We start from the raw sequence: 26,853 nt of genomic DNA, 5'->3' as shown, positions 1-26,853 counted from the left end.
GGCTCAGGTCGTGTTCCCAGGGTCCTGGGATCGAGCCCTGCATCGGGCTCCCTGCTCCAAGGGGAGTCTGTTTCTCCCTCTCCCACTCCCCCTGCTTGTGTTCCCTCTCTCGCTGTGTCTCTGTCTGTCAAATAAATAAGTAAAATCTTAAAAAAAAAAAAGTGTTTCTGCCCCCAGATTGGATTAAGAGAATTCGGGAAAAGCCAAAACAGCAAAGTTGTCCTTCAGAAATATTAGTCTCTCAAAGCATTTCTCTAAAAAAGTAGATTTCAATGTATTCGTAGGAATGTTAGAGGGTTTTGGTTTCCTAAAACCAACCCTATAGTCAAAGTGATCCAGCTACAGAACAAGATAGTTGAGAAAGGAAAGTTTTCGTATAGAAAACATGTTAAGGAATCATTCCAAACCATTGTGGTGCATCTCCCCTGAGAGCTTAGGACTGCTTTTACCTGTACAGATTGTAACCTTCTGGTATAAAATATATGCCAAGAAGAGGAGGCATGTGCAAATAAGCAATATGCATTCTCAGGATCTTCGTTTTCACCCCATCATTCATCTTTTATTGGACTGGGCAGGGGATAGCCAAAGGTCCTTCAGCTCGTTCCTCTGCCTCCAGACTGCCTAGAAGCCACCTCAGATAGCAGGGCAGCCGCTCCTTTTAAAGGACTCTTCTGGAAACCTGCCCACTGCTTTGGATTTTGGTTTCCTTATCTTGAGCATCTGATGATTTTTGATGTGTCTTCCAGCTCTCGGGACCTTCACTGTCACCACTCTTATTCTGGGCTTGTCCTTTTGGGATGGTAGGCCTGCCCCAGACCTTCCATCTATCCTTATTCTGGGCCAGGTGTTAACAGCCAGCTGATTGGATCAATAACCTGGGGAAGGGGTGTGCTAGTGGGTTCAATGTGGTACTTTTCCCAGGGAATAGATTTGCATTTTGATAGGAGTTCCCTGGGTGGAGTTGGGGGGGGGTTGGTAGGGGGTGTTAATTTAAAGAGATTTCCAGGCTTTGGAACAAGTGTGTGTGTGTGTGTGTGTGTGTGTGTGTGTGTGTGTGTGTGTGTGTGTGTGTGTTATGGGAGGAAGAGAGGAGGAGGAAGAGGAGGAAGATAGTGGCTACCATTTATCAATGTAGCGAAAGAACATAGAGACCACCCTTTGTCCCTCCCATCCAGAGAGGACTACTGCTACTATCTTGGTATGTATCCTCCCGAGCACCTAGTGTTGTAAATGTGAATGAACATACTTATCTCTCTCTAGCAGTCAAATTGAGACACTTTTATGAAACTCAGAAGCTTACATACATGGTTTCTATGTATACTTCTTAATAACCCTCTCCTGGTTCCGGTAACCCACTTCTAGGAGTTTATCCTAAGGAAAAATCTAGAATAATAAGACTAGCATTAGCTATGGTGTATTGAGTTTTAATTGTGTACCAGGAGTTTTACACACATTGGTTCATTTAAGTCCTGCACCAAGCCTGCAAAGTAGGTAACACCATCCCTCACCTGAGGCTGGAGAGGTGAAGGACTTTGTCCAGGGCTCTCTGCTAGCCAGCTGGTTTGGAGCTGGGGCTCAGGGTCAGGGAGGGCACCCCAGGGAGTATCGTCCACCTGGATACTCTCAGAGATGAGTGTATCCTCTTGTCCCAGGGTCTCCCATCCTCCCCAAATGTTCCAAAGGCCCTGGGTGGTGGGGGGAATGGGATCCCATGTCTTGCGCTCACCTTCATGGCTGGGGGGTGGTGGTGGCCGTGGGTGACAGGGCCAGCTATGCCTCCCACCTGTCTAGTTGCAGCTCTTCTTTGAGAGCTCCTCTTCCGATGAAGACTTCCCTGGCTTCCTCTGACCAATTCTGCTTCTCCTTTCTCTGTTCTACCTCAGAATAGCCTAGAAGAGATTTCTACTGCCTTCCAACTCATCACAGTGGTTCTAAAAATGTGTTCCTACGATCCCAATCAGAATCCTCTGGGAAGCTGTAAGGCAGACCAATTAAATCAGATTCTCTGGTGGTGGTGGTGGGGGGTGCCCAGGACTCTGCATCTCACAAGCATTTAGTGGTGCAGGTAGCATGCTCAAGTGAGAGAAGACCGGCTCTAGCATTTACACCCCTGCAGAGCGGGGACTCTGTCGCATCGCCCTTGTGTTCCCTGTGGCTTTAGCGCGGGGACGTACGGCAGCTGGAAGTGGTGAATTCGATGCAGCGGTGAATTTCTTAGGAAGGAAAGGAGAATAAAGGAGGTGGAAAAGGTGGGATTAAGGGCGGGGAATAAAGGAAGGGGGTGCAATGTGAGAACTTCTGCAGGAGAGTCGAAGAGATAGGAAATCTCAAGGCTGATTTGGGAGGCCCACTCTTGGGGTCCTTTGAGGACTACCAACAGATATTCAGTCAACATCTTTCCCCCTCCTTTATTTATTTATTTATTTATTTATTTATTTATTTATTTATTTATTTATTTAATTGTTCCCGCAGATGCATACTTCAGTCCCAGGAATTTTTTTTGGAAACCTGAACTTTCAATGCCAGCATGAGTAATTGTGTATAAAGTGGGTCACAAGGAAGTGATAACGAATGCACAGACTATTTTAACTGCTGAATCAGAAATCTCTGTGCTATATTATGAAATATGCAGGAAGGAAAATAAGCAGATGATAGGAGTGGAAGGAATCCTAAAATAATATTTTCACAAACAAATTCTGGCCCAGCATCTGCCTGGAGGGTAGGGGGTAAGGGAGCTCTGCTGATACACACTCCTGGGGGTTAAAGAACTGGAATAAAATTGCAGAACTGGAAATCTTTCCAAATGACGTAGGACCTCCTGAGGCACATGACCGCTCAAGCCCACAACGTGAAAGGGTTTGGCAATGTGGTAGGGGCGTCTCAGTCTGCTTTGTAGCCCAGGCCGGCAGGGCTTAGAGAAGGCAAAGACAAACAAAACAAAACCCACAAAAATTTAAAGTCTGTTCTATTTGCTCTTCCTAAAACAAACAAACAAACCACACCTTTTTTGGTTTAATCTGTTTTGTCGATTTTTTTTTCATTTGGTAAAATATACACAACATAAAAATTACCATTATAACCATGTTTAAATGTACAATTCAGTAGCATTAATTACATTCACAATGTTGTGCAACCATCGCCACTATTTCCAGAACTTTTTCATCATCCCAAACAGAAACTGTGTACCCAATAAACAGTAACTTTCCATCCCCCATCCTCCCAGTTCATGGCAACCGTCATTCTACTTTCCATCTCTATGAATTTGCCTGCTCTAGGTAAGACCTTGTATAAATGCAATAATATTTATTTCTTTAGACAAAAATAATGCAATATTTGTTGTATTTCACTTAGCACAATATTTTCAAGGTTCATTCATGTTGTAGGGTGCATCTGAATTTCCTTCCTCTTTATTGCTGAATGGTATTCTATTGTATGTACAACATTTGGCTTATCCCTTCGTATACTGTTGGACAGTTGGGTTGTTTCCACCTTTGGCTACTGTGAATAATGCTGCTATGAACAATGGGGGTACAGGCATCTGGTTCAGCCCTTATTTTCAATTCTTTGAGTATCTGCCTGGGAGTGGATTTGCTGAATCCTATGGTAATTCTATGTCTAACTTCTGAGGTTCCACAAGCTGTTTTCCATCGTAGGTGCACCATTTCCCTGTCCCATCAGCAGCACACAATGGTGCCAGTTTCTCTCCATCCTCACCAACACTTGCTATTCTCCTTAAAAAAAACACACACACACACACAAAAAACAAAACAAAAAAAATAGATGCTAATGGGTGTAAAATCGTATTTCATTGTGGTTTTGATAAATTTTTAAACAGAAATTTTACATATTATAGGTAATTTCACATAGTTTAGGTTTTAAAGGCAAACTGTGAATCATAAAATGTTTCAAAAATAGTACTAAATAATTACTGTTTGTAATTCATCTTATTGGGCACAGTCTCTTTTTGGTTATCCTATTTTGGTAAATTTCTTTTTTTTTTTTTTTTTTTTGCTTTTCCAACTTTATTTAGAAAAACAAATCCAGGTCCCAGTGCCCTCGCACCCTCCCCCACCCCAGCCATAATTTAAATAACTTAGAGACAGCGTTGGGGGTTGGGGGTCGGGGTCAGGGGGAGGGGGTAGAGCTGGGAGAAAAACCCACTACAGTCGCCGCAGTGCCCGCTTCTTGTCCGTCTTTTTCTTGGCCGCCAGCTTCTTATCCCGCTCACCCGCATGCTTCTTGGCCATGGGACCGTCGGCCCCTCCCGGGCCCATGGGGTCAGTGGAGGGGGCCGCACCCCCACCGGCCACGGCCCTGCTGGCCTCGGCGCTCCCGCCGCTGGGCCCTCCTGCGCCCCCGTGGATCTCGGTGAGCAGGCGGGCACGGGCCGCGTACTCCTCGTAGTTCTCTAAGAGCAGGCGGCCTGCCTCCTCGTTGAGGGCCGACTCAGGGTTCGGGTGGATCAGCAGGCACTTGATGGTCAGCAGCACATGTCGGATGCCCAGCTCAGGCGTCCAGTCCCTCTTGAGCACGTTGACACAGATCTCACCGTTGGCACCCACGTTGGGGTGGAAAATCTTGGTCAGGAAGTAGCCCTTGGGTGGGGAGGCAGGAAAGTCCTTCCCCAGCAGGAGTTTCATACGGAACAGGCCTCCGGCATAAGGGGTCCCCTCAGGGCCCTCAATGGTGACCTGCAGGTCAGTGAGGTCTTCCTCATTGGGAAAGACCTTGATGCCATCAGGCGGGTCAGCGGTCAGCGTTGTCACCTCCTTATACACCAGGCGAATGATATGGGGGGGCAGGTTCTCCACATTGGAGTTCATGACTGTGGCCGGCCGGGGGCGGGTCCCCCCGGCCCCCTTCCTGCGCTCTCCGGGCCGCCGGCTGGGGCGGGGGGCCCAACTGCTGCCGCTGCGGCCCTGGAGAGGCCCCGGCGGCCCCACTCCACTCCCCGCTTCCTCCGCCGGCCGCCGCGCAGCACGCCTAAAACCCCGCCCGCCCCGAGCGCCCGGCCGCACTCCTATTTTGGTAAATTTCTAAATCGCCCTCCTATATTTTCATCTTGTATATTAGTTAATTTTTATTCTTGTACAAGTTTCAAATTTTATCCAGTCTTTCAAAAATAATTTTTGTAGATGACATCAGGTATTTTAAGGTCTGACGACAATTATTATCATTTCTAGTATCTTATTAAACCAGCCTTTGAGCTTGAGTTGATTCTTTTAATTCCATTGTTATGCTTCATTTTGTAGTCATTAGGGACAAATATAAGATGTTGTTTCTTTGAAGTTGAGCTGTGGTATTTTCTCAAAACACTTATTATAGTCACATGATTGATCCAATGTGTTGAAATACTTGTTAAATCTTAATTTTCTTTGGGCCAACACATTTGACAAAGAAGGCATTCATGAACACTTGGTCAAGAAACATTTGAGGGCCTAATATGAGCCAGCTGTGGTACTGGGTGCTGGATACACATGGGTGACAAGACAGACCCTGTGGCATGTGTTAGAAGCTTGAAGAAAGAGTCCTATTGTTTTTATTGCCTTCTTGACTAATAACTTAAGGGATAACTTGTAAAAGTTTAGGGATAACTTTGTCCCAGGACCAAATTGTACTTATTAGATTGATTTTACACATGGCTTTCCTCGAAGGATTTGAGTTAGCTTATAAGAGATAACATATAATAATGTTAATATGCAAAGAGACTCAAGACCAAGAAGAAAGGAAGGTAGTAGCATGCTAGAGCCCTAAGCTGCACATGTTGGACACAATTGCCATTATGTAATTACTATGTTACTACGTTTGACACAAGCTTTAGGGATGTGCTTGCATGGGGAAAGAAAAATAACATTGACTTGAACAAGTGGAGCTCATGTATCTCATATTAACAAAAAGTCTGAAATTATGCAACCCAGGGCTAGCACAGTAACTCTCTATCAGGGACCCAGTTTCTTTGTCTTTCTGCTCTGCCTTATTTATTTATTTACTTATTTATTTTAGATTTTATTTATGTATTTAGAGAGAGCAAACACGAGTGGGGGTGGAGGGGCAGAGGGAGAGGGAGAAGCAGACTCCCCGCTGAGTGGGGAGGGCAATGCACGGCTTGATCCCAGGACCCTGAGATAATGACCTGAGCTGAAGGTAGACGCTTAACTGACTGAGCCACCCAGGTGCCCCATCTGCTCTGCCATCTTTAGATGTACACCTTTGTCTTCATGCTTCATGACCATATGATCCCAAAATGGTTGCTGCACCTCAAGGCAGGAAAAAAAGGAGAAGGGCAAAGGGCCAAGAGCTTTTTCTTATCTTCATCTGAAAATCCAGATAGACCCTCGGGAATGCTTGCACACACAGTGGGTTGCCTTACAGAAGAGGAACCCTGCGCTTAGGGACCCCAAATCTTATATAATAGCAGGAGGCAGGCCTGTCCTTTGCTCTGGAGTGAAACATTATTTCTGTCTTCCCAGGTTCCAAGCAAGCCTTCCCGTTACTCTGGAGAGACAGTATGTCTATTTTCCAAGGTTGTATGCCTTTCAAACATGCCTGAGAAGATAGTCTGAAACAAGAGAGAGTCAGGGCCCACTGCTTGAAAGATATACAGAAATGTGAGACCATGGAGAATCGTCTCCCAATATTACCCTCCTCGGGACATCTGCCTGTATATTACTGGCCGGAACTATATATATGGCCACCTCTACCCGTAAGGGAGGCTATGAAATGAGTATTTGGGGTTTGGCACATTGCTGTGCTCTAAATAAAATTTTGGTTTTGTTAGTAAGAAAAGGCAGGCAAGGGATGGAGCTTCACAAGAGCAAGGCAAAAACTGTGCCCAGGTGTTTTTATCTGCCTGGCCAATGTATTTTCCCCATTGCTTAACAGATCTTATCACACTGTATTTACTGATCCTGCCAGAAATAATTTATAAAACCGAGACATAAGAAAACTTCCAGTCAACCACCATTTTACAAATCTCAAATAAGCTAATGGTAGTTTAATGCAGAATTTTAATGTCACAATTGTGTAATATTAGATCCAAGTGTACAAGCCCATAATTCCTTAGAATTCTTCCCATTAAAAAAAAAAATCTGTATTTTTTTATTTTGACAAGCCATTTTGTGGAGGGTGAGAGTAAAAGTTCGTTTAATTTAAGAAAATGTTTATGTCAGGAAATTTTCCCTAATCTTTGAGTATCTCTTGCTTAAAGAACACATTCTACTTTGTGAACAGATAGGTGTTTGGTAAGAGGTTTATAAATATACTTTTTCTGGTTTCATTTATTTTAAGAGGATATTTTCACCTCATGACAGTCATTTGGGGCTGACAATGTTACCATGGTAACCATGCTCCAAAATGCTGGTTGCCAGTGAATATTGATCCTTAGCACCTCAGCACCTTTCATGACAGTGCTCACTCCCTTAGCGAAGGAGGCTTTGCTCAGAGCACATTTAGGTCAAGCAGTCCACACTCCTGGTGGTGGTTAGGTACTATCACAGAAATCTATTGGATTTTTCTCCCAGGAACCAGTCTAAGGATTCCAGTGAGAAGCCAGGCCCGCCCCACATCACGGTGGCTTGTATTTTCACTCTAACAGATAGAGGCGAAACTTCTTTGTTTCGTCTTCAGCTGCATTGTTCAAGTTCAGAAGCTTGGTCCATGCAACACAGGAAGCATGGAGGGAACATTTCGAATGTGAATGGACATGCCTTCCCCAGAGGCAAAGAAGTTTGTAAACTACTTTTCAAATCTCATACTATATGGTTTTGAAATAGAAATGCTTCTCCCCTGAAAGGGAGGGCAATGTTTTAATCTGGGCAGTGCACTGGGGACTTAAAAGATTGAGCCCAAATCAGAGTCCAGGGGTGTCGTGGAAGTGATGGATCTCAGGGCTGTGGTAGGGCAATTGCAGATGGAGTTTGCCCTTTTTCTCGATAAATGGGGGGAGGCCCCTCCCTTCAGCAAGGTTTCGTGCATGAGAAAGGGGAGGCTTGTTAGAAAGAGCAGCTTTGAAACTTAATTCTCTTTGCCAAGAACTAATGGACTGTCTTCAACGGGCATGAAAATATGTTCAGCACAGTGACCAGAGAAGCCAAAATGAGGCCTCCACAGACCTAATTTGGCATCAGTTTATCTCCACGTGAGAAGATCTGGATGCGCTTATTTTACTCTCTGCTGTAGCTAAGAAAAAAACAAACAGAAACCCTGCAAAGTTTCACTGAGACAGCAGTCAGTCACGAAAAAGGAATTTGAACCAAGATAACATTAGTTACATTTTACCCACATGTTCCTGAAGCCTGAGCACTACCAGTTGAACAAACCCGATTTCGCCTTTCGCCATGACATTAAAACTTCACCAAGTCAGCAGAGACTTTGTGTAACTCAAAGAAGCCTCGCACACAGACACATGCACACACAAACCTCTTTGGATACCTCAGGGATACTGTCAGAACTAAGGGATTCCAAGGCCAGGTGAGACATTTCACTTTCTGACCATCTTTGTTCTGTGTTTGGAGAGAGGCCAACGTGTGCCTTATTGAAGTGGAAATCCAGGGAGAAAACGTAACGGAAGAAGTTGCTCCCCTATTTCTCGTAGCAATAGCTAGCCTTCATGGAGCTCTGAGGAGGAGCCAGGGAATGTTCTTCGAGAGGATTTTGGTGACTGCCATTAACAGTCCTATCAGGTCAACGTGAGGATAATATCCATTTTACAGTTGTGGCAGCCGAGGCACAGAGAAGTTAAGTGACTTACCCAACATCACACATTATAAAATTATAGACCCCCCTCCCCCCGCCCTCCCCCCAGCTTCCGGGCTCAGGGTCCTCTAAGCAAGATGCTACAGTGGGAAGGAGAGAGGCGATCAGGTGGTGATATACTGGAGGGGAAAACGGAGGGAGGCTCTTCAAGTCAAGGCAAGCACGGTGTCTCCGAGGAGAGTGGAATTTCTCCTCAGTGAAGCATCGATCAAGCTGCCCAGCCTCAGAGGCCTGTCCAGGGTTCCTCGGCGGCCAGGGTCACATTGCTCAACTGCCTGTAGGTAGGGGTGCTGCCGCCCTGGAAGGAAGCCCAAGCTGTAGGGCTGCCAGGCCCCACTGGTCTTCTACCCAAAGACAGAGGAGAATGTCTTTCCTGGGTAAATTCTCCTTCCAGTGACCTTCCTGAGGTAAGTCTTGTCTGTTTCCGTGTCCGCACTCCTTAGAGTATCTCCTCTGACTCCAAAAAGATATGTCCCCTGATAGCCCACCAGTTCCCCTGATGTGCTTATGTACCGGTGACTGTGTGCTCATGGCGGCGGGGGGAGGGGGTGGTAGAGTCATTCCCACTCTTCGTTTTTCTGCAGTGAAAACGTCTTTACTGACAGTCCAGGACGCCCAGGACTGGATGGCTGATCAGCAAAATGCACCTCTTTTTAATTTATGCTGCCTGTTTTCCCTGAAGAGTGAAGCTCTGTCTAATCCAAATAATATAGGGGAAATGTTTGTAACTGTGATGTCACTGTCTGTGGTTGGAAATTAAAAAGCAGAGAGGACATATGCCAACATCTGCCTCTGGGATTTCTTTACCTGTCTCTCAATATAGTAGCAGAGCTTCTTAGACCTCAGACCATTCACCGTTATCATTGGTCGTCAAGAGGACAAACACCTCTAGCCCTAAAGCATGCATTATCACAATCATTGGGTTTAAAAATATATAGTTTCAATAAAAGGGATGACTAGATTTAAAAAATGTTAACTAAAGATTTATTTGAGAGAGAGAGCTCACGTGTGTGAGCAGGGGGACAGGCAGGCAAAGGGAGAGGGAGAGAAACAGACTCCCTGCTGAGCACGGAGCCTGACCTGGGGCTCAACCGGGGGGCTGGACCCCATGACCTTGAGATCATGCCCCTGAGATCATGACCTGAGCTGAAATCAAGAGTCAGGCACTCAACTGACTGAGGCACCCAGGTGCTCAGTTAACAAACTTTCTGAATCCAAAGTCAAGCCTTCTTGGTTAAACCTATTATAGACTTTTTTTTTTTCAACAGGAAGATTCCTTTATAATGGTGAATTTGATAACACACAGGGCCAGAGTGCAGCCTCAGTCACTGGTCCACAGCAGGCAGGAAGGGAGCAGTGAGAAGAACCAACATATCCCAGGACTCATGTCACACTGACCCCCACATGACTGCCACGTACCTCCCTAAAGCTCCGCCCACCTGCTAGTGCAGTCAAGAACTATGTCGCTTTTAATTTGTCATTTTCGCTCATTGAAGATAAAATCCACCATGGTGACAGGATTTCAGCACAACAGTCTGTTGAAATATTTGTATATACTTAAAAAAAAAAAAAAGACAACTAACAGTCCATTCTGTGCTCTGTTTCCCTGGAGGATTTCTCATGATCTGGGAACCAAGAATTAACACACTTCAAAAGAAGCAATAAAAATTCTAGCGCCGTACTCAGAAGCAGATGGTGGGCTTGCCAGGGTTGGAGCGGGGAGAGGAGCAGGTGCTCTGCTTGGGGGCAGGGTGCAGCCTTTGGGACTGCTGAGTGGACACGCAGACAGAAGCATCCACAAGCAGGACACACTGCCAGGGAGGGCCTGTTTCCTTCCGTGCTCTCCCCAGGTATGGAGGGGGAGTCTCTGACTGACATGGGCTGAGGCCAGGAGTTGGGATCTAACTCTGGGGGACCCTGGTAGATTTGCTTCAGGCTATTCCAAGCAGGAAGGGCCTGGGATGCTTACCTCCCCAAGTAGCTGTGAGGCATGAAGGGAGAAGGCAAGGGGAGGAGAGGCTTAGAAGGCAGACGTGACTAGAACCACAGCAGCTGTGGACCCGGCTCAGCTTTGTGGGTCAGTCCTGCTGCCGCTGCCACCTTATCCTCGTGCTGGGGACAGACTATGAGAAGTCTTCACAGCCGGTAGCTTCCGTACGTGATATATGTGTGTGTGTGTGTGTGTGTGTGTGTGTGTGTGTATAATTTTTACCTGAAATAAATGCAACAGATTCAAGTTCATTCCCCTTTGCTATAACTGTTCATGCCTTCGAGCCTGCCACCAGGCACACCCTGGCTTGTCATCTGCGCCCCCTCCCCCCAACCACGGGAAAGTGGCCCCAGGATGAGCAGAGAGGACCCACAGCACAAGAGGTGACTGGAAGGAGGGCCTACCTCGGCGAGATTTCTGAGAACCTAAGGAATTGTGAAGGACTCAGAGGGAGCTGAGGTTCAAGGTCACTGGGTTTTTTGTGGTGGTTGTTGTTCTTGAAGATTTTATTTATTTATTTGAGAGAGACAGAGTGAGAGAGAGAGAGAGAGAGAGAGCACAAGCAGGGGGAGGGGCAAGCAGAGAGAGAAGCAGGCTCCCCGCCGAGCAGGGAGCCTGATGCGGGGCTCGATCCCAGGACCCTGGGACCATGACCTGAGCCGAAGGCAGACGCTTAACCGACTGAGCCACCCAGGCGCCCTAAGGTCACTGGGTTTTAACTGCAGTTGAATCAGACTCAGACAGGATGGTCTTAGTCTCCAGAAGGGACAGCCTGGAGGTCTTGAGAGCGCTCATCACAGAAGCCTGTCCACAGGAAAGCTTGTTGCTGAACTCCTTCTGGCAGGAATCTCCTAATCAGCACCCAGCCATGCCAGCCCGGCCACACCCTTCACCACACCTAGTGGTACATCAGTGGCTGTCACCGTGCCCCCACCCCCTGCATTCTGCACCTCCTCGCCCATCTCCCCAGGGTCCTGCCTTCACTGTCCACCTGTGCTTCAGTAACTTCTCACTGGCTTCGGAGCAGGTGGTCACACACCCGCTCAGGCATCGACTGGGTCTTGAATGAACGGCCGTCACAGAAGCCCTCCCCACGGGCCTGGCAGTGGTGCTGGGGGTCACTATCTCTGAAGGATGGAGCTCACTTTGTGCAGCTCCAGTACGCACAGGCGAGCTGGTCCATCGGCCAGAAAGTCACAGACCCGGTGGGCCCATGGTTAAGTTCAGACACCGACCGAGCCGTGAAGTTCATCCCGTGCAAGAGGCACTAGGCAGTACTGTTGTTGACCTTCAGAAATCCATCATTGCAGGCCATGCGGGCACAGTCTCTGTCTGCACCCAGCTATCCCCAGGATCTTGGTTCCCAAACCAGGATTGCTGGCTACGATAGGCCGCATCACAGTTAGGACATTCGATCACATACCCAGACCCCAGGCACATTTTTTTGAGAACCATCCAGTGGGAGTGGGTGGAAGCCAACGTCCTGGGCACGAGGCTGGCTTCCTTGCCTTTCTTCCAGCGGGCCTTGTGGGTATAAACTCGGTTGTCCTGCCGGTGGGAGTACCTGGAGTGGCCTTGACTTCATGAAGTACTCCTTTCTTACAATTCACACGGCCCTTACACGCAGCCCTACAGCTGAGGCCCCAGGAGGAGGCTCCAGGGTGCCAGGGAGAATGAGCTCGGCCGCAAAGCCTGCTGAAGCCCGGGGAATTCCGTGGGAGGGTTGTAAATCCTCATTCCCTTGTAGTGAATGGAACTGAAGGCTTCAGAGAAGCCACCCAGCTTCTAGAACAGGTCCTGGACGAGCTTTTCTGGCACCTCGAGGGCTGCTCAGAGCCCAGCAGATGAGTGTGCTCAGTGTCCTGGAAAATGACAACAGCAGTGCTCGGTGTGGACCAGGGGACATCCAGGCCACAGTGGGCAGGGCAGCCGTGAGCTCCTTGGGAGAGCGCTTCACATACGCTTCAGAGGCATCCCCAAGGCAATTGAAGGGGTCATGATGCAGCCCATCTGCATGAGTTCCAAGGATGGCGAGGTCTGAGGTGGCCAGGCCCTTCAGCAGCAGCTGTGCTGTCTGGCTGGGACTCACCGGAGCCCCTGGGAGCCCCTCCACATCTGTTACTCCTGCTCTGTGGCCCAGGTTGTGCACTGCCCTTACTCTCACGGTGCAGGGCTCCCGGGCAGGGGAGGTTTTGAAGGCTTCCTGGCCATAAAAGATAGTGTGGTTGAGGTAGGAGACTTTCCTCAGCAGTATTTCTGAAAGGAAACCACCTTCCAGGGCTGACTGGGTTTGCAGTCCAATTTCCTAATAGTCCCCTTCACTGGTGACTGGAATGTGTCTTCCTTTCTCTCTGCTTGGAGGAAACTCACAACTTTCCGACATCTTCTTCCTCCTGGTCTCATCCTGCTCTTCTTCCTTCAGTAACCCCTGGACTTTAGTGATGTGGTACACAGCAAGGGCGTGTCTCCCTTTGTTATCCCCCAGGTGAGTCCTCTCTGGCACCTCGGGCACAAGTTGATTTTACAGGTCTGGCTCCTCCTGGCGCCCTCTGCCTCACACCTGGGTGCCCTCTGCCTCACACCTGGCCCTGGTGAATGCCCCTTGGGGCCCTTGCTGGGGTGGCTAAGGGGTGCGGCTGGGTAGGAGTCCTGTTGTCTCAGGGCTTCTGCTGCCAATGAAGCTCCTTCTCACAGAGGAAACACCGCAGACTGCAGCACTCACCACACCAAAGACAGCTTGGTCAGCCCCGCCGCAGGCCTAACTTTCCTGGCACCTCAGCCCGGAATTCAGGCCCTTCTCTGCTGGGGGAATCTGGGCACTCATACTCAGATCGGTAAGGAAAAATCACCCACCATACAAGCATGCCTGGGCTTTCTGCAGGCGTGAAGACAAAGGCTTTGGGTCTGAAAGCTGCATGGAATTGCCACAGGGTTCTGAACACCTTAAAACAAAACAAAACAAACAAAACCTTTTGTGGTCCTATTAGAATACTCACAGATGGTCAAATTTTAAATTTTCTGCCTCCAAGACTCCTGTATCAGCAGCAACGTTGATTTGGTTTCATGCTTTCATCCTTCATAAGGGGTAGGCAAATGGTGGGTCAAAATGAACTTGAAAGGGTCTTTTACGGCTTTGAGAGATCTGATGGTTTCACTGAGGTGGCCTTACCAGCTGGGTCTCAGCCACAAGGTTTTGCTAATGAAAGAGAGTGGTCAGGAGCTTTTCAATATAGTCCAACTTGGAGTCAATATTTCAAGGGGTACCACAGAGCAGCTTGGCGAGGGCAGAGTGGGGTTGGGCGACAGTGGGGCACCCATGGGGACAGAGGCTGTTCCTCGGGGCACCAGTGGACCCATCCTCACCCCCGTCTCTGCCCCCCTCCTCCTTCACTGCCTCCCGGGCTCCTCCTCCCTTATTGTCAGCTGGGATCCGCTCCTAGGTTTAGTTTTAAACCAGTGATTCGAAGCACAATTTAGCTGTTCCTCTGAAGACTTTAACTCAAAAAAAAAAAAAAAAAATCCAATGGGGGATAATTGTTCACATCTGCCTAATGATGTTTCTACGTGAAAAAACATAATAGAATGTAAGATTTTGAGTTACAATAGCTTTCAGTTTATAATTAAAATCAAAAGGGTAAAATTCAAGTGAAAGAACTAGATACTTCTGAAAGGTATTCTTTATATGAGGACTCGAGGCAACACATTTTGTTAGCAATATCAGACATTGATTTTTTTTTTCCTGATTTTTTTCTACTTTTGTGCAGGTGAGGTGGGAAGGAGCAGATGTTTTGGTCTAGCAAGACAATAATTCACTTCATTATGACTACCTGCCTTCACCTTGTTTGTGCTGTTCATTGCGAACAGAGGCCCACAAAGCCGTCAGTGGGGCCTGAAATGTACCATATGGAACCAGAGGGCTTTGGGAGAACTGAAAATCATTGCCCTGGCCTTGCTCAGTCACCTGTCCCCAGGCAAAATCATACCCTGTCCTCCATGAGGATTCAGAGAGACCCAGCTTGGACTGAGCTGCTGTTGCTGACCACGGCCCTCGTTGCCCTGGGCCCACAACACCCTTAGCCATAGGACTGAGCGCGCTAATGCCGGCAAGATGTCAGAGACCAATGACTGAAGAGCAGGCTTGCCTTGGAGAGAACATAGCTCTAGGGCAAGACTGGTGAATGAAGTAGGGTAGGAGCGAGTGGGGTCTGACTGGGGCACGATGGAGAAGTCCAAGTGTGCTGTGAGTTCAACTGAAGCCAAGATTCCGATGAAAGACTAATGCGGTAGACAGTAGGTGCTCAATGTATGGTTCTTACCTGGATAAATCAGAAGATGCTGGTCAGAGGGTCCTGGGGGGTGGGGGGGGTGGGCTGGGGAACCAGCTGGGGTTGTTAAGGGCCTGTAGAAAGACTTATTGCAGCTTGAACCAGGGGGCTTGCTTGGAGGAGCCGGCGCCAAGCTGCAGGATTGAACACAAAAGCCGGGCTTGTTTCAGTGAGGTGGGGCAGAAACTGCTCGTTGCCGACCCAGTTTCTACTCTCACCTTTTTCCTTAGTAAGGCAATGCAGATTTTAATCTCGGGGGCAATGTGCCCTGCTGAATGATACATTCATCTGCCATATTTGCTGCTGCAATGGCCATGGAGGAAAGCCTAAGCCGTTGTGTGGGTCTTCTGTGAAGATTAAGAGGTGCTACTCTACTGACGTACTCATTTTTTCCCCCTTCTCCCTTCCCCCCGTGCCTTCCTGGAATAGGAAGATCAGTATGATGGCTGGTGCTCTAGCTGCTACACTGGACCATGAAGTGAATGTGAAGATGGAAGCCATATGCTAAGAATGGCAGAACAAAAAGAGAGAACCTGGAACCTTGATGACACTATAGCTCCCATACCAGCCAGACTTCAGCCTCCTTTCACGTGAGAGAGAAATAAGCTTCTCTCTTGTGGAAACCACTGTTACTTCTTCATTCACCTGGGACATCACAAGCCTAGCAATCTTGAGAAGCCTTTGAAGAGTGAAAAATTAGGGTTTTTATTTGTTTGGGTTTTTGGTATGTTTAAGTTAGGTAGGCTGTAAGACAAAGGTGATTTAAAATGACAAAATACAGTCTGTCTCTCTGAGCTCAGTCATAAAAAGTAACCGAGGGGTTATGTATTATTGTGTTACGTATTTATTTGGCTTAAATAAAAATAGGTTTTATTGTCTCATGTAATTAAGAAGTCCAGAGGCCACATAGGCTTCAGATAAGGATGTCAGTGAAGACATCAGTCTCACCTAATGACCACAAGTTCCCTGAAGCTCTTGGCAAAGTCTTCTTGTATCTGGACCGGGTCCCCAAACCAATCACTGTGGCTAAGATGGCTACGACAGAGGAACCCACCAGATGGTCCACTCAGAGACTTGTAACAAAGTTTTTCCTCCCAACAGCATGGTTGGGGAGGTATGGGACCTTGCTGGGAGGGAGAAAAAAAAGGGAAAGTGTGTGGGGAGGCCACCATGTGTCCTATATGCGTCCTCCTGGCCATCCTCGTCAGCAAGTGTTATTAAAGGAGTGTCATTTAAAGGAGTTTTTAAAAAGGCAAAGGTTTCTTGGGGCGCCTGGGTGGCTCAGTCGGTTAAGCGACTGCCTTTGGCTCAGGTCATGATCCCAGGGTCCTGGGATCGAGCCGGGCATTGGGCTCCCTGCTCTGCGGGAAGCCTGCTTCTCCCTCTCCCACTCCCCCTGCTTGTGTTCCCTCTCTCACTATCTCTCTCTATCAAATAAATAAAATAAAATATTAAAAAAATTTTTTTAAATAAATAAATAAAAAGGCAAAGGTTTCTTGCTCTCCAATGCATTTCTACTAGCCTGGAAGCCAGTTAATAGGCTTATTGGTTTGAGGTAAGGCATAGGATTTCCCGATAACCTTTACTTTTCTTACTTTCATTCATTGATTCAATAGTAGGTATTTCTTGGGTGCTAGCCGGCAGGTGGTACCTGAGAGGATAGGCACACATTAAGCCATTAGGACCAGCAACACTAGCAGATGTGGGTACCCAGGCTCTTTAGGAAAGTCAGAAAGCAAGCATGAGGTCCTGGGAAATAGGACAGGTAAGTCTCTCTACTGATAGGGGAAAGGGACTAGCAATTGGGCATAGGGTGATGCCCAGAAAGAGCGCACCAGTGTAGGGCCCTCGGCAAGACCCCTGGGTAGGTTGGGGTTCGTGAACCTGAGAAAGGGAGAGTGGGGTGGGAGTGTCTCTGGGGACTTCACGCTACGCCTGTTTTGCAGACTGACAAGGACTGACTTTGCGATGAGGGTTCTGGATCTCCCTGGCTAGAAAGTCTCTGGGGGAAGGGATGGGTAGACTTAGTGGTTCCGAATGTGGGCTTTGGGAGTGTTTGGGAGGTAAAATGCTAGGAAGGAAGCATAAATCCCTGAAACGCCCGGGAAGAATTTTTCCCTGTCCATCTAGCTTGCTGCTGTCCTGACCCTGGAACAGCTCGGGTGTTTTCAGTTTATAGTGACACAATTCTTTTTTTTTTTTTTTTTTTTTTCCTGCAAGAGTCAGAGAATAAGGGCTTCATAACCCAAATAGTTCACAGTATGGTATTTGTCTCTATTTAAAATCATCTCCCATGGGGTTCAATTAACAATGTACATGTCAAATTATGTCACACCCATTACCTGCTCTAATTTGGTCAGGCTGGGTCAGGCAGTCCCCGATCTGACAGGAGCCGTGAGCTTCCCAGCAGACAGCCGGGGCAGCAGCGCCCGGGCTGTCCTTGGCCTGAGCTGCGGCAGGCTGTAACATCCCACTGGGAACTACCAGGCAGCAGGACGTGAAGAGTCAGCCTCATGATGACAGTGCTCTGTGATAAAGCCCCCTTTATCAGAGCTTCACCCCTGGAGACTGTCGGATGTGGGTTTGAATCCCGGCTCCCTCAATCAGCAACTAGGTGATCTTGGGCAAGCAATTTAACCTTTCTGAACCTCATTTTGCACACCTGTGAAATGGGAATACTCATCATGTTCATTCCTAGGGATGTAGTTGAGGATTAAATGAGATAATGCGTGTGAAATGTTTGACAGAATGCCCAGCACTTAATAAGAATTCCGTGCTAGCTACTAGTCATAGTATTGAATTTTTTATCTTGTGCAGTCCTTCAAAATTGGGGCTCCTCCCAAGATTACCCACAGGAAGTATTTCACCAGCCCTCCAGAAACCAAGAGAAGACAGGCAGCCCTTCCTGGAGGGCATGGAGGGCATGGAGGGTAGCCAGAGAAGCCACAATGGGGTATTTTGACCTCAGAATTATTAAAAATGTGGCAAGAGCAGCCTTGACCTTAAGAATAGCTCTGTGTGGGTACAGAAAGCTTTTTTTTCTGCCTAGTGGGGATCACAAAATGCCTTTGTGTGGCCATTCAACTGTTCTGCAGAGCTCCAAAGAAGCAGACATAAGGGTGCCAGGTCAGTCATTCTTTCCATTTTAAATAGAGGTAAACTGAGGCACAGAGCTGTCCACGTACACATGTACAGTTATTTCCCCCACCTCTCAAAGGACAAGTGAAACTGTGGTAATTATAGAGCTAGAAGGAGAAGCTCCAGCCCAAATAACTTGAGACTGAGGCATCTGGGTTATCAACCACAACGGAAGCCAATATTGGGGAAATTATCTGGGGTTACATGCACAAAGGCTATGCTTCTTACCCTCTTCCACATCCAAAATCTCTGGGGTAGTGTGGTGGCCCCTTTGTGGGTACATCTAGGAGGTGATGTATCAGAAAAAGCCCTGGATTATACTCAAGAGACCTGTACTCTGACCTGAGTCCTCCCAAACCAGCTACATGACCTTGGAAAAGTTACTTTACCTCAGATCTGACATCAGAAACGGAAGTGAAGGGTTTGGATGACATCAGTGTTTCCCAAGCCTGACAGCTCATGACTGTGCACTGTCGTGTCAGGGAGGGGCGGTGGGGGCAGATCTGAAGCCTGGAAATCTGTTTTTTGCAAGTGTTCTTGGTGATTCTAAAGAGCAGTCACCCATTGGGAGCTCTGGACAGATGCCATCTAAAGTGTCCCCAGCTCCAATGTTGTCTGACTCCAAAGCCCCTTTGAGCACGTTCCACACAATTCCACACAGTTTAGGCCAGAGATGGCAGCCCTTATCCATGAAACCCCATGAGAAAGTCAGTGTGAAATCCCTGGGAACAGCCAACATGGCAGAGCGTCTAGCCGGGGAGGTGCGTGGGGGAGGGAGGCTGCGCGTGCTGGGGCTCAAGGTCTCTGCCTGTTTCTGGGCCAGCTGGGTGTTGGAGCCTGTAACTCAGGCTTGCCAGGGGCCAGCAGTGCTTTGACCCCGACTGTGACCATTCCTTGCCTTGTTCCTGAGGGCCTGGGGCCTTTGGGCTACAGTCTCGAACACCGAATACACCTGTCCTGAGACTGACAGACACATCAAGCCTCCCAACAAGACTGCCTTGCCTCCTTGAGGCTGGCACCCTTCAGTCATGTGGCCCCAGCTGTCCTAAAGCTACAAAGGTCCCTGTTTTCATGAGGAGCTGTGGAATGCTAAGGCTAAAGCCGCCTTTAGCTCTTTCAAAAGTTTCAATTATGGGTTAATCCTGACATTCTTTGGCTTTAGTAAATGGGCAGGAGGTTTTTGTGTGTGTGGTGGGGGTGAGGGGAGGCCGAGGCAGGAATAAATCATGGCTCTCAGGCTTGAACTTGGTCCAGGAAATGTGTGTCTAGACGCCCTCTGGGTGGCAGAGAGAATAGGGGAGCGGGGGTCCATGGCGGAAGCTTCGCTGGGGCCCCTCATGCCTCCAAGGTACCCAAACAGGATGGGGGGGCTGCCTGGGTGTGCTGGTGGGGTGGGAGAGGGGTGGGGAGGGTGTGCCTCGGCCAGGCGGGCTGCCCACCCCTTGCTTGTGCACACTGCCGCCATGCACCAACAGCAGTCTAGTGTTGCTGACACTTCTGATTCTTGAAGAAAGTCAGAGATCTCCATTTTACCTGAATTCTACTAACTGTAAAATGCTGAAACGTTTCATTTAGAAAAGTCCTCAGACCAAGCAAATCACACCATCTAGCCACAGACTGAGACTCTGAGGAGAGAGCCTGGCCTCAGGGACTGATCTAGGTGTGCTGTACCATTCTGCTCCCAGATGAGCGGGAACCCCCCCCCCCCCACTCCAGCCCGCCAAGGAGCTTCTCAAGTCTTCAGAGCTACACCCACCTCCTCCTTGGCAATTTCCACTGTTGGAGGGAAAGAAGTCCCTGGCTTTCTGAAGTTCTAGAAATCCCCTTTCTCTGCTGCAGTGTAACACCCCACTGCAGGGCCATGGATCTATAGTCCCCACCTGCCCTCCCCCTGTCTGCCCTTGCTCCCAGTAAGCCCCAACAACAGAGAGCCTACTCCCTGGACAGTACACAGGCTGTACCTCTGTCTCTCTTCCCATGCTAGAAAACATGCAGACCCAAGGACCAGAGGAGTACTTTATGACACGGACAACCTTGAGCCATCAACTTATTTTTTTAGAGGTAAATCACTTGTGCACTTTGATACTCTATCAAAAACAATTTACTCGTGACAACATGTCACAGAGGCTGAGCAATGGCCCTAGAATTTCTATATAGGAACATCTTGGAGGTGGCATTTTGTTTGGAAGCAAAGAATAGCTAAAGGACTTTTCCTGAAGCTACATTGTATATTGCACTCTCTTTTTACTTAAATGGCACATTTATGTAAAAAAACAAACAAACAAAAAAACCCAGAAGCCCTGTGATTGGTCAGGACACATGCAAGCGCGACAAGATAGGTAGAGACATGCCCCCCCCACTTCTACACAGGGAGGGAAAGGGGCAGGACAAGGTCCCAGAACAATCCAGGGGCAACACAAGGCCCACGGCTCAAAAAAATACTCAGTTTGGAGGTTGAACCCTTTACGCCTAGCTCCTGAAAGTGTCCTGGGTGAAGAGGATGTATTCTCACCACCAGGCTGAGCCGTTCTGGATAAAACCAAACCTGTTCATTGGCAAAGGTCAGTGGTAATGTCAGAATGTCCCAGACACCTGCTCCCATGGGCTTCTCCCACCAGGCAGCCAGACGGCTCATTATGACCAACATGCAGCCTCAGGGACTGGTGCCCTGGCTTGTTGGCACCAGATGGCCTGGGGAACAGGGACTTAACCCCATTGCTCAGAATGTATCCCAGGGGATCCTGTCGATGGCCCCCTTCTTGGGATCAGCAAACTCAAGGGACACCAGGGAAGGTTTTCTTAGAGTTGACTTCGGAGTAACTTCTAAACTCAGGAAGAATAACATAAAATGTAATGCTCCTGACTTGCCAGGAAGTGGTTGAATTTTCTGTCACCATAATGCCACTACTTGGTATTATTTCAAGTAAGTGATCCACGTATAACCCAGAGGTTTTCAATATATATATATGTATATATATATATATTTTTTTAAAGATTTTATTTATTTATTTGACAGAGAGAGTACAAGTAGGCAGAGCGGCAGGCAGAGGCAGAGGGAGAAGCAGGCTCCCCGCTGAGCAGGGAGCCCGATGCGGGACTCGATCCCGGGACCCCAGGATCATGACCCGAGCCGAAGGCAGCCGCTTAACCAACTGAGCCACCCAGGCGCCCAAATTTAATTGAAATTAAATATTTCAATATTTAAAAATAAACAAAAATAAACAAACAAGCCATTGACGCTTCACTAAATTGGTGGTTGTCATCACACTTAATAACTGCCTCATGAGCACATCATTCTCTTCTGGAAAACCGGCCATCAGCAACTGGCCAGAAATCACACTGTTCTCGTTGAAAATTTCTCTGTTAATAGAAGGATTGACTTTCCTTTTTTCCCTTTGACTTTTTAAACAGCAGTAATTCAACCCAGAAAGGAATGTGATGTTTGTAGCTTCTGTTTCTCCCCAGAAACAAAGAACTCTGGTAGGACATATACACAGGTGAGGGCCTGCCTTCAGAGTTAGGCACAATCGGTATTTTTTAGTTGTAGTGCATTTGGCGAATCAGGGGGATGAGAAAGCCACTTCTGCAGTGGGGGTGGGCCACACTGCGGCTTCCTCTGTCCTCAGCCAGCTCCCTGCAGTCCCCCGTGGGTGTGCGCACTGTGCTCACCGGCACCTTGTGGCCCGTCTGCCTCACTCAGCTCTCCACAGCACTTCCTGGGCCGCCCTGAGGCCGGGCTGGCCAGGAAACCCGGCCCCAGCAGAGGCTCCGGGCTGAGCATCTTCAAGGCCCCTCAAGGGAGGCTTGAGGCAGATGGTGACATCCAGGGCAGGACTGAGGCTTGGGACCCGCTTCACAGGACGCCCATCTTTTTTAGTTTGCATTGTGGTTTGGAACTCTGTCAGGTTTCTTGGTCTCCAATGCCTTCCTCATCAGTCTGCAGGTCTCCTGGTTGGCTTGGGCTATGTGTTAGTCTGCTAAACAGAGATGATAATGTAACAGATGAGACATGAGTTTTGGTAGCATCAGTTCCTGGTGATTCGAGATGTAGATGATATGTATGCAATTTGCCAACATGCATGTAGCCTGTTAAAGAACCAAAGTTCAGCTAAGGAAATTTAAAGATCTAATTGGCTTTATTCCATAATTCGTGAGTCAGGCAGCATCCCGTCTAACCAATAGGAGGGTGCTCTGAGGGACATGGAAGGTATTTATAGGCAGGAAAGGGGTGGGACAAAGAATTATTAGTGAAAGAAAAGAAAGGATTGATTTAGGCAAGGTCACTTTCCCTTAGGGCTAAGGGCAGGGGTCTTGGCAGACACCCTCACTAGTGCTGATCTGGAAACTGCAGACTGATTGGTTTAAAATCCATTCCTGGGAAAGGCTGAAACTTCAATAAGCTTAGGTGCTAAATTTTGGGTTGGGCTTAACATAAGTGACTCCATTTTGGGTCTGTGGTTTCCTTTTTAAAAAAAAAAAGATTTACTTATCTATTTTATTTTATTTAATTTATTTTTTTAAAGATTTTATTTATTTATTTGAGAGAGAGAGAATGAGAGAGAGAGAGAGAGAGCACATGAGAGGAGGGAGGGTCAGAGGGAGAAGCAGACTCCCTGCCGAGCAGGGAGCTCGATGCGGGACTCGATCCAGGGACTCCAGGATCATAACCTGAGCCGAAGGCAGTTGCTTAACCAACTGAGCCACACAGGCACCCCTACTTATCTATTTTAGAGAGAGCAAGCGGGCAGAGCGGGGGGAGCAGAGGGAGAGGGAGAATCTCAAGCAGACTCCTTGGTCAGCATGGAGCCCGACATGGGGCTTGATCTCACAGCCCTGAGATCACGACCTGAGCCGAAATCAAGAGTCAGACGCTTAACCGACTGAGTCACCCAGGCGCCCCTCTGTAGTTTCTTTCTTTTCTTTTCTTTTCTGTTGTTTCTTTTTAACAAGCCTAAACACATACAGCATCTTGAGAACGGAGAGTGACTTTAATTTCTTCTTTCAGGTAATAATAGTAATACAACAAACACAAATTGCCTAAGAATTCCCATTTTCCAGGCAAGACCATGAAATTCAATGTCAGAAAGTCCCTGTCCTCAAAAGTTTTATAGTTTTGTGAAAGACATTCTTGCTAACAAATCCAAATCCAAATCACTCTTCTTCTTCTGTTAGGGTCCTTATAAGCAGGGGTAAGAGTCAGCCTGCCAACACAAGGCAAGCAGCATGGAGCCATGGGCTACACATGGTATATACTTTCTTGGAATCAAAGGTCCTCAGAGACTTGGAGGGAACATTAATATGTTTTTAATTAAAATAACCACAAACCCCTACTGTGGAATAGCATGCAAAAATCAGATCGCCCGCCCCAGCCCCCACTTGCAGCCCCTCGTCCACCCGTGTCTCCTAGTGGATAGGGGGCTGCTACGGCTCAGGACCAGGGATGGAGGATACAGTGGTGGAGGGGTGGAAGGAAGCAGGGACAGCCAGAGCTGGGGGGCGGGGCGGGGGGGGGGCAGAGACACTACAGAGCTGTAAGCCCCCGTCCAGGGGAGGTATCACTGTGGAGGTCCAAGGGGCCCTAGGTTAGAGGGAGAAGCACAGAAAGGCTTTGGGGGACATTGGAAACTTTAGTAGCACTTCATGTTCCAGAAACAGGGGCAAGGCATTCACTAAGAACTTCAGACGTGGAGAAGACCATCTTTGAAGCAACCCAGAGTCCTCTCGGTGCGGGCTTGCCTGCTTTGAAGTTCTCCACCCTCCTAGAGAAGTAGGGAGGCTCTCAAGTGACTGAAGCAGAGAAGTTGCAAAGAGAAAGAGCTGAGGGAGGGAGGTACCTTATGTCCTCCAGCACGTCAGCCAGGCAGGAAGCTCTGCTGAGTAACTTTGGTTTTAGTTGGAAATCTTTTGTCATGTTCCTGTCCACGCAGCAGTGTGGGGGAGTGTGGTTAGATTTCCTCCTTCCTTGGGGTGGACAGGGACGGTGCGGTGGGGGCATGAAGCAATGGATAAATGGAGAAGTGACTTCAAGAAGAGGTGGAGGTCACACAGGGGTTTTTAATTCACAGAAGCATTTCTGCTGTGGGGAGAGCGAGCGGGGTTTGCCTATGGAACAGGCCACTGGAGATTCCAGAGGAGGGATCCACCCAGGCCTCCTGACTTGTGGCTTCAATTATCCAGTTAGTCATTGGTTTACTGTCATCCAAGTTTAATAAGCTTGACTGTGACCTGTGAGCAAAAAAGTTGGCCAGGCTGGGGGAAAAAAAAAAGCCACTTTGGGTCATCCCACAGGCTGAGGCAGGATCCACAGAGCCCACCAGGCCTGGGGAAGTGGGGACCGCCTTCCTTTTCTTTTCTTCCTTTGCAGAAGTGATCTTGACACTGGGAAGGCCAGGGAAACTGGAAAATTTTAAGAACCAACAGCTTAAAACTAACTGCTCAGAGAAAAGTTTCACTAGCACAGAGCACCCTTGGAAAGCAGAACCTGATTTACAAGCCAGGGAGAGTGTGGGTGAGGTGCTGGGAGCCTGATAGTCACTGGGCTGCTCACCCAGTTTCCCACAGGAAGTGGCAGATCCCCTCAGCCCTGGCCCCTTGCCCTTGCCCTGGGGGGAATGAGTGTGTTTGGGTGGCATCCTCCTGGAGGGGAATAAGCAGGTTTTTGTCCCCCTGTCTGCCCCCCTCCCCGCCCCCAAACCTTGGAGCAAAGCCTGAAGCTCAGTATGCACAGGTCATGCTTCCATTTTGAGAAACCTGATCCTTGCGACCTGAACACACTGCTCTGTGTTTTGCACAACAGTCCTGCTCCTAGCTCAGCTCCGCGAACGTTCTGGCTTCCAACTTCCCTCCCGAGCACCTGGTGGCTATCGCTTTACTGTGCCTCCCTGCCATTCTATCTGCCTGGGCTTACATTTCCAGCATCTCACCAGAGCTGCCAGGATCCATCTCCCAGGCAAGGTTTTCTACACAGCGGCTGCCAGGCCAGCAGGAAGGAGACCTCGAATCCATCTGTCAGCATTTGAATAATTTCATCCACACATACTTCTCTTCCAACCACCGGGGCTATTTTAGTTTCCCCCAACCGTGCAAGCCCAAGGCGCCTTGTCAGCCTGCTCCCTCTCAGAAGCAGGGTGCATCCCCGTGAGCGCCCCAGAAGCCCCACCACACTGGTTCCTTTGTGAGGTCATCTTTGCAGTGGTTTCCGGGTCCTCTGGCCTCCTTCCTGGTAGCTTCACACCTTCTGGTTTGCCAGAGTTCAGTTCAGTCAAAATATAAGGGCCTTCTGAGGGCTCACCCCTCTGCTGCACATGGTGGAAGATACAGAAGTCACCACGGGGTGCTCTGGGGGATACAGTATAGCCAAGAGTTATCCAAGGTGGGCCCCCCAATGTGAGTCCCAAGGAGAAAGAATTCCATTGTCAGTTAGATTGGGGAATTTTGATCATTCAAAACACACATTTCTATACTAAAGGTTCTGAGAAGTCCTGTCATAAAGAAATTCTCTTCCCCCTTTTTAACCTACCATTTCCCCAACCCAGCATGATGTTGACCATGAAACTCTTCATATCGCAGCAGCTACATCTCAAGGAACGAATTCATGTTTTTTTGTAATATATTTTAAGAGATGATCCAGCAGTGGTTTTCAACTTAAAGAGGCACCTCAATCTCAGGAGTATTTGGATATAAGTGGTGGCATTTGGGTTGTCCCAAAGATGGGGAGGTGCTAGGGGCATTTGTGCATGGGGAGCTAGGGATGCCAAACCCCCTGCAGTGCGGCCCAGCCTGTCCTCAGTAGGCCTGCAAGAATCGTCTTGCCCCAAAGCCCCACAGCGCTCCCCTCCCCCACTGAGGAGCAGGGGTTGGACAAGCATTTTCTTTAAACCCTCTCTGCAGGTCCAAACACCTCCTTGCTATTTTCTTCGTCTCCAGATTCCTTGCTTCCTCTTGTTGCGATGCCTGCATGGTTCCTTCCTGGTCGTCAGTGAGTCTGGTCTGAGCTGGCGCCGGCAGAGGCTACCAGGTGGTTCCCTCTACCCTGGAGACGACAGAAGGATGTGCTCAGGTGGCCTTTGGGGGGCGAAGAGGAAGGCGCTCGCCTACCCCAAAGTCCTCTCACCTCACCTGGCCGGGAAAAGGAGGCCTCCTGGCTCAAGCCTGAGTGAAAACACCTGGCGCTCAGCCAAGGTCAGGGGACCTGAGAAAAACCGTGAGAACGGCGGGCACAGCCCCCCCCACCCCCCCATCCTTCTGGGGTGAAGCAGCGTAGACACCGACATCCACAGCCCGCAGCTCCAAAGCAGGGGATTCGCTGGGCCCCTGCTTCTGTCAAAACAGAAGACGCCCATGGCAACCGGCAAGTGTTGCCTGAAACTGCAGAGTGTGTGTTTACCCAAACAGGGGTGGCTCACTGACAGCGTCGCCCAGCGAGACTCTGGCCAGGCGCCCGCGAGGCGGCGGGTGGTCGCGGGGGGCGGGGACGCCGTCCCTGCGGGGAGAGGCCGGCGCCCGGCCGCGCGGAGAGCCGCAGCCGCCGCCACTCGGGGCCGGGCGGGACCCGCGGGCCATCGACCTCCGCCTGCCGACCCGGAGGTGCGACCGCCGCCGGTCAGCCGCGTGGCCCGCGCTCGGCGGACGCCGGCCGGGTTCTGT

General features: G+C 48.9%; 1 protein-coding gene, 1 long non-coding RNA gene and 1 pseudogene across 2 annotated transcripts; all 3 read right to left on the bottom strand.

Annotated features, from left to right (window-relative positions):
- Nucleotides 1-4,044: 4,044 nt before the first annotated feature.
- On the bottom strand, nucleotides 4,045-5,000 carry LOC114203442 (ubiquitin-conjugating enzyme E2 S). Its single transcript, XM_088025045.1, has one exon. It carries the CDS (start codon nucleotides 4,821-4,823, stop codon nucleotides 4,161-4,163), a length of 663 nt encoding a protein of 220 aa, XP_087881171.1. The 5' UTR covers nucleotides 4,824-5,000; the 3' UTR covers nucleotides 4,045-4,160.
- A 6,459-nt stretch (nucleotides 5,001-11,459) lies between these two features.
- LOC114206685 (zinc finger FYVE domain-containing protein 1-like) lies at nucleotides 11,460-18,490 on the bottom strand (annotated as a pseudogene).
- A 2,736-nt stretch (nucleotides 18,491-21,226) lies between these two features.
- LOC114205675 (uncharacterized) lies at nucleotides 21,227-25,466 on the bottom strand. The gene is made up of 3 exons (XR_003608437.2): nucleotides 25,131-25,466; nucleotides 24,042-24,603; nucleotides 21,227-22,184 (listed from the first exon to the last, which is right to left on the bottom strand). It is a non-coding gene; the product is annotated as an uncharacterized LOC114205675 (long non-coding RNA).
- Nucleotides 25,467-26,853: the final 1,387 nt, after the last annotated feature.

This window comes from Eumetopias jubatus, unplaced genomic scaffold (assembly GCF_037043125.1).
Source record: "Eumetopias jubatus isolate StellerSeaLion01/CBP00866 unplaced genomic scaffold, mEumJub1_p1.0 scaffold_7, whole genome shotgun sequence".
NCBI lineage: Eukaryota > Metazoa > Chordata > Mammalia > Carnivora > Otariidae > Eumetopias > Eumetopias jubatus.
Note: the sequence above shows the minus strand (reverse complement) of the source record. Positions and strands in the feature narration are given on the sequence as shown.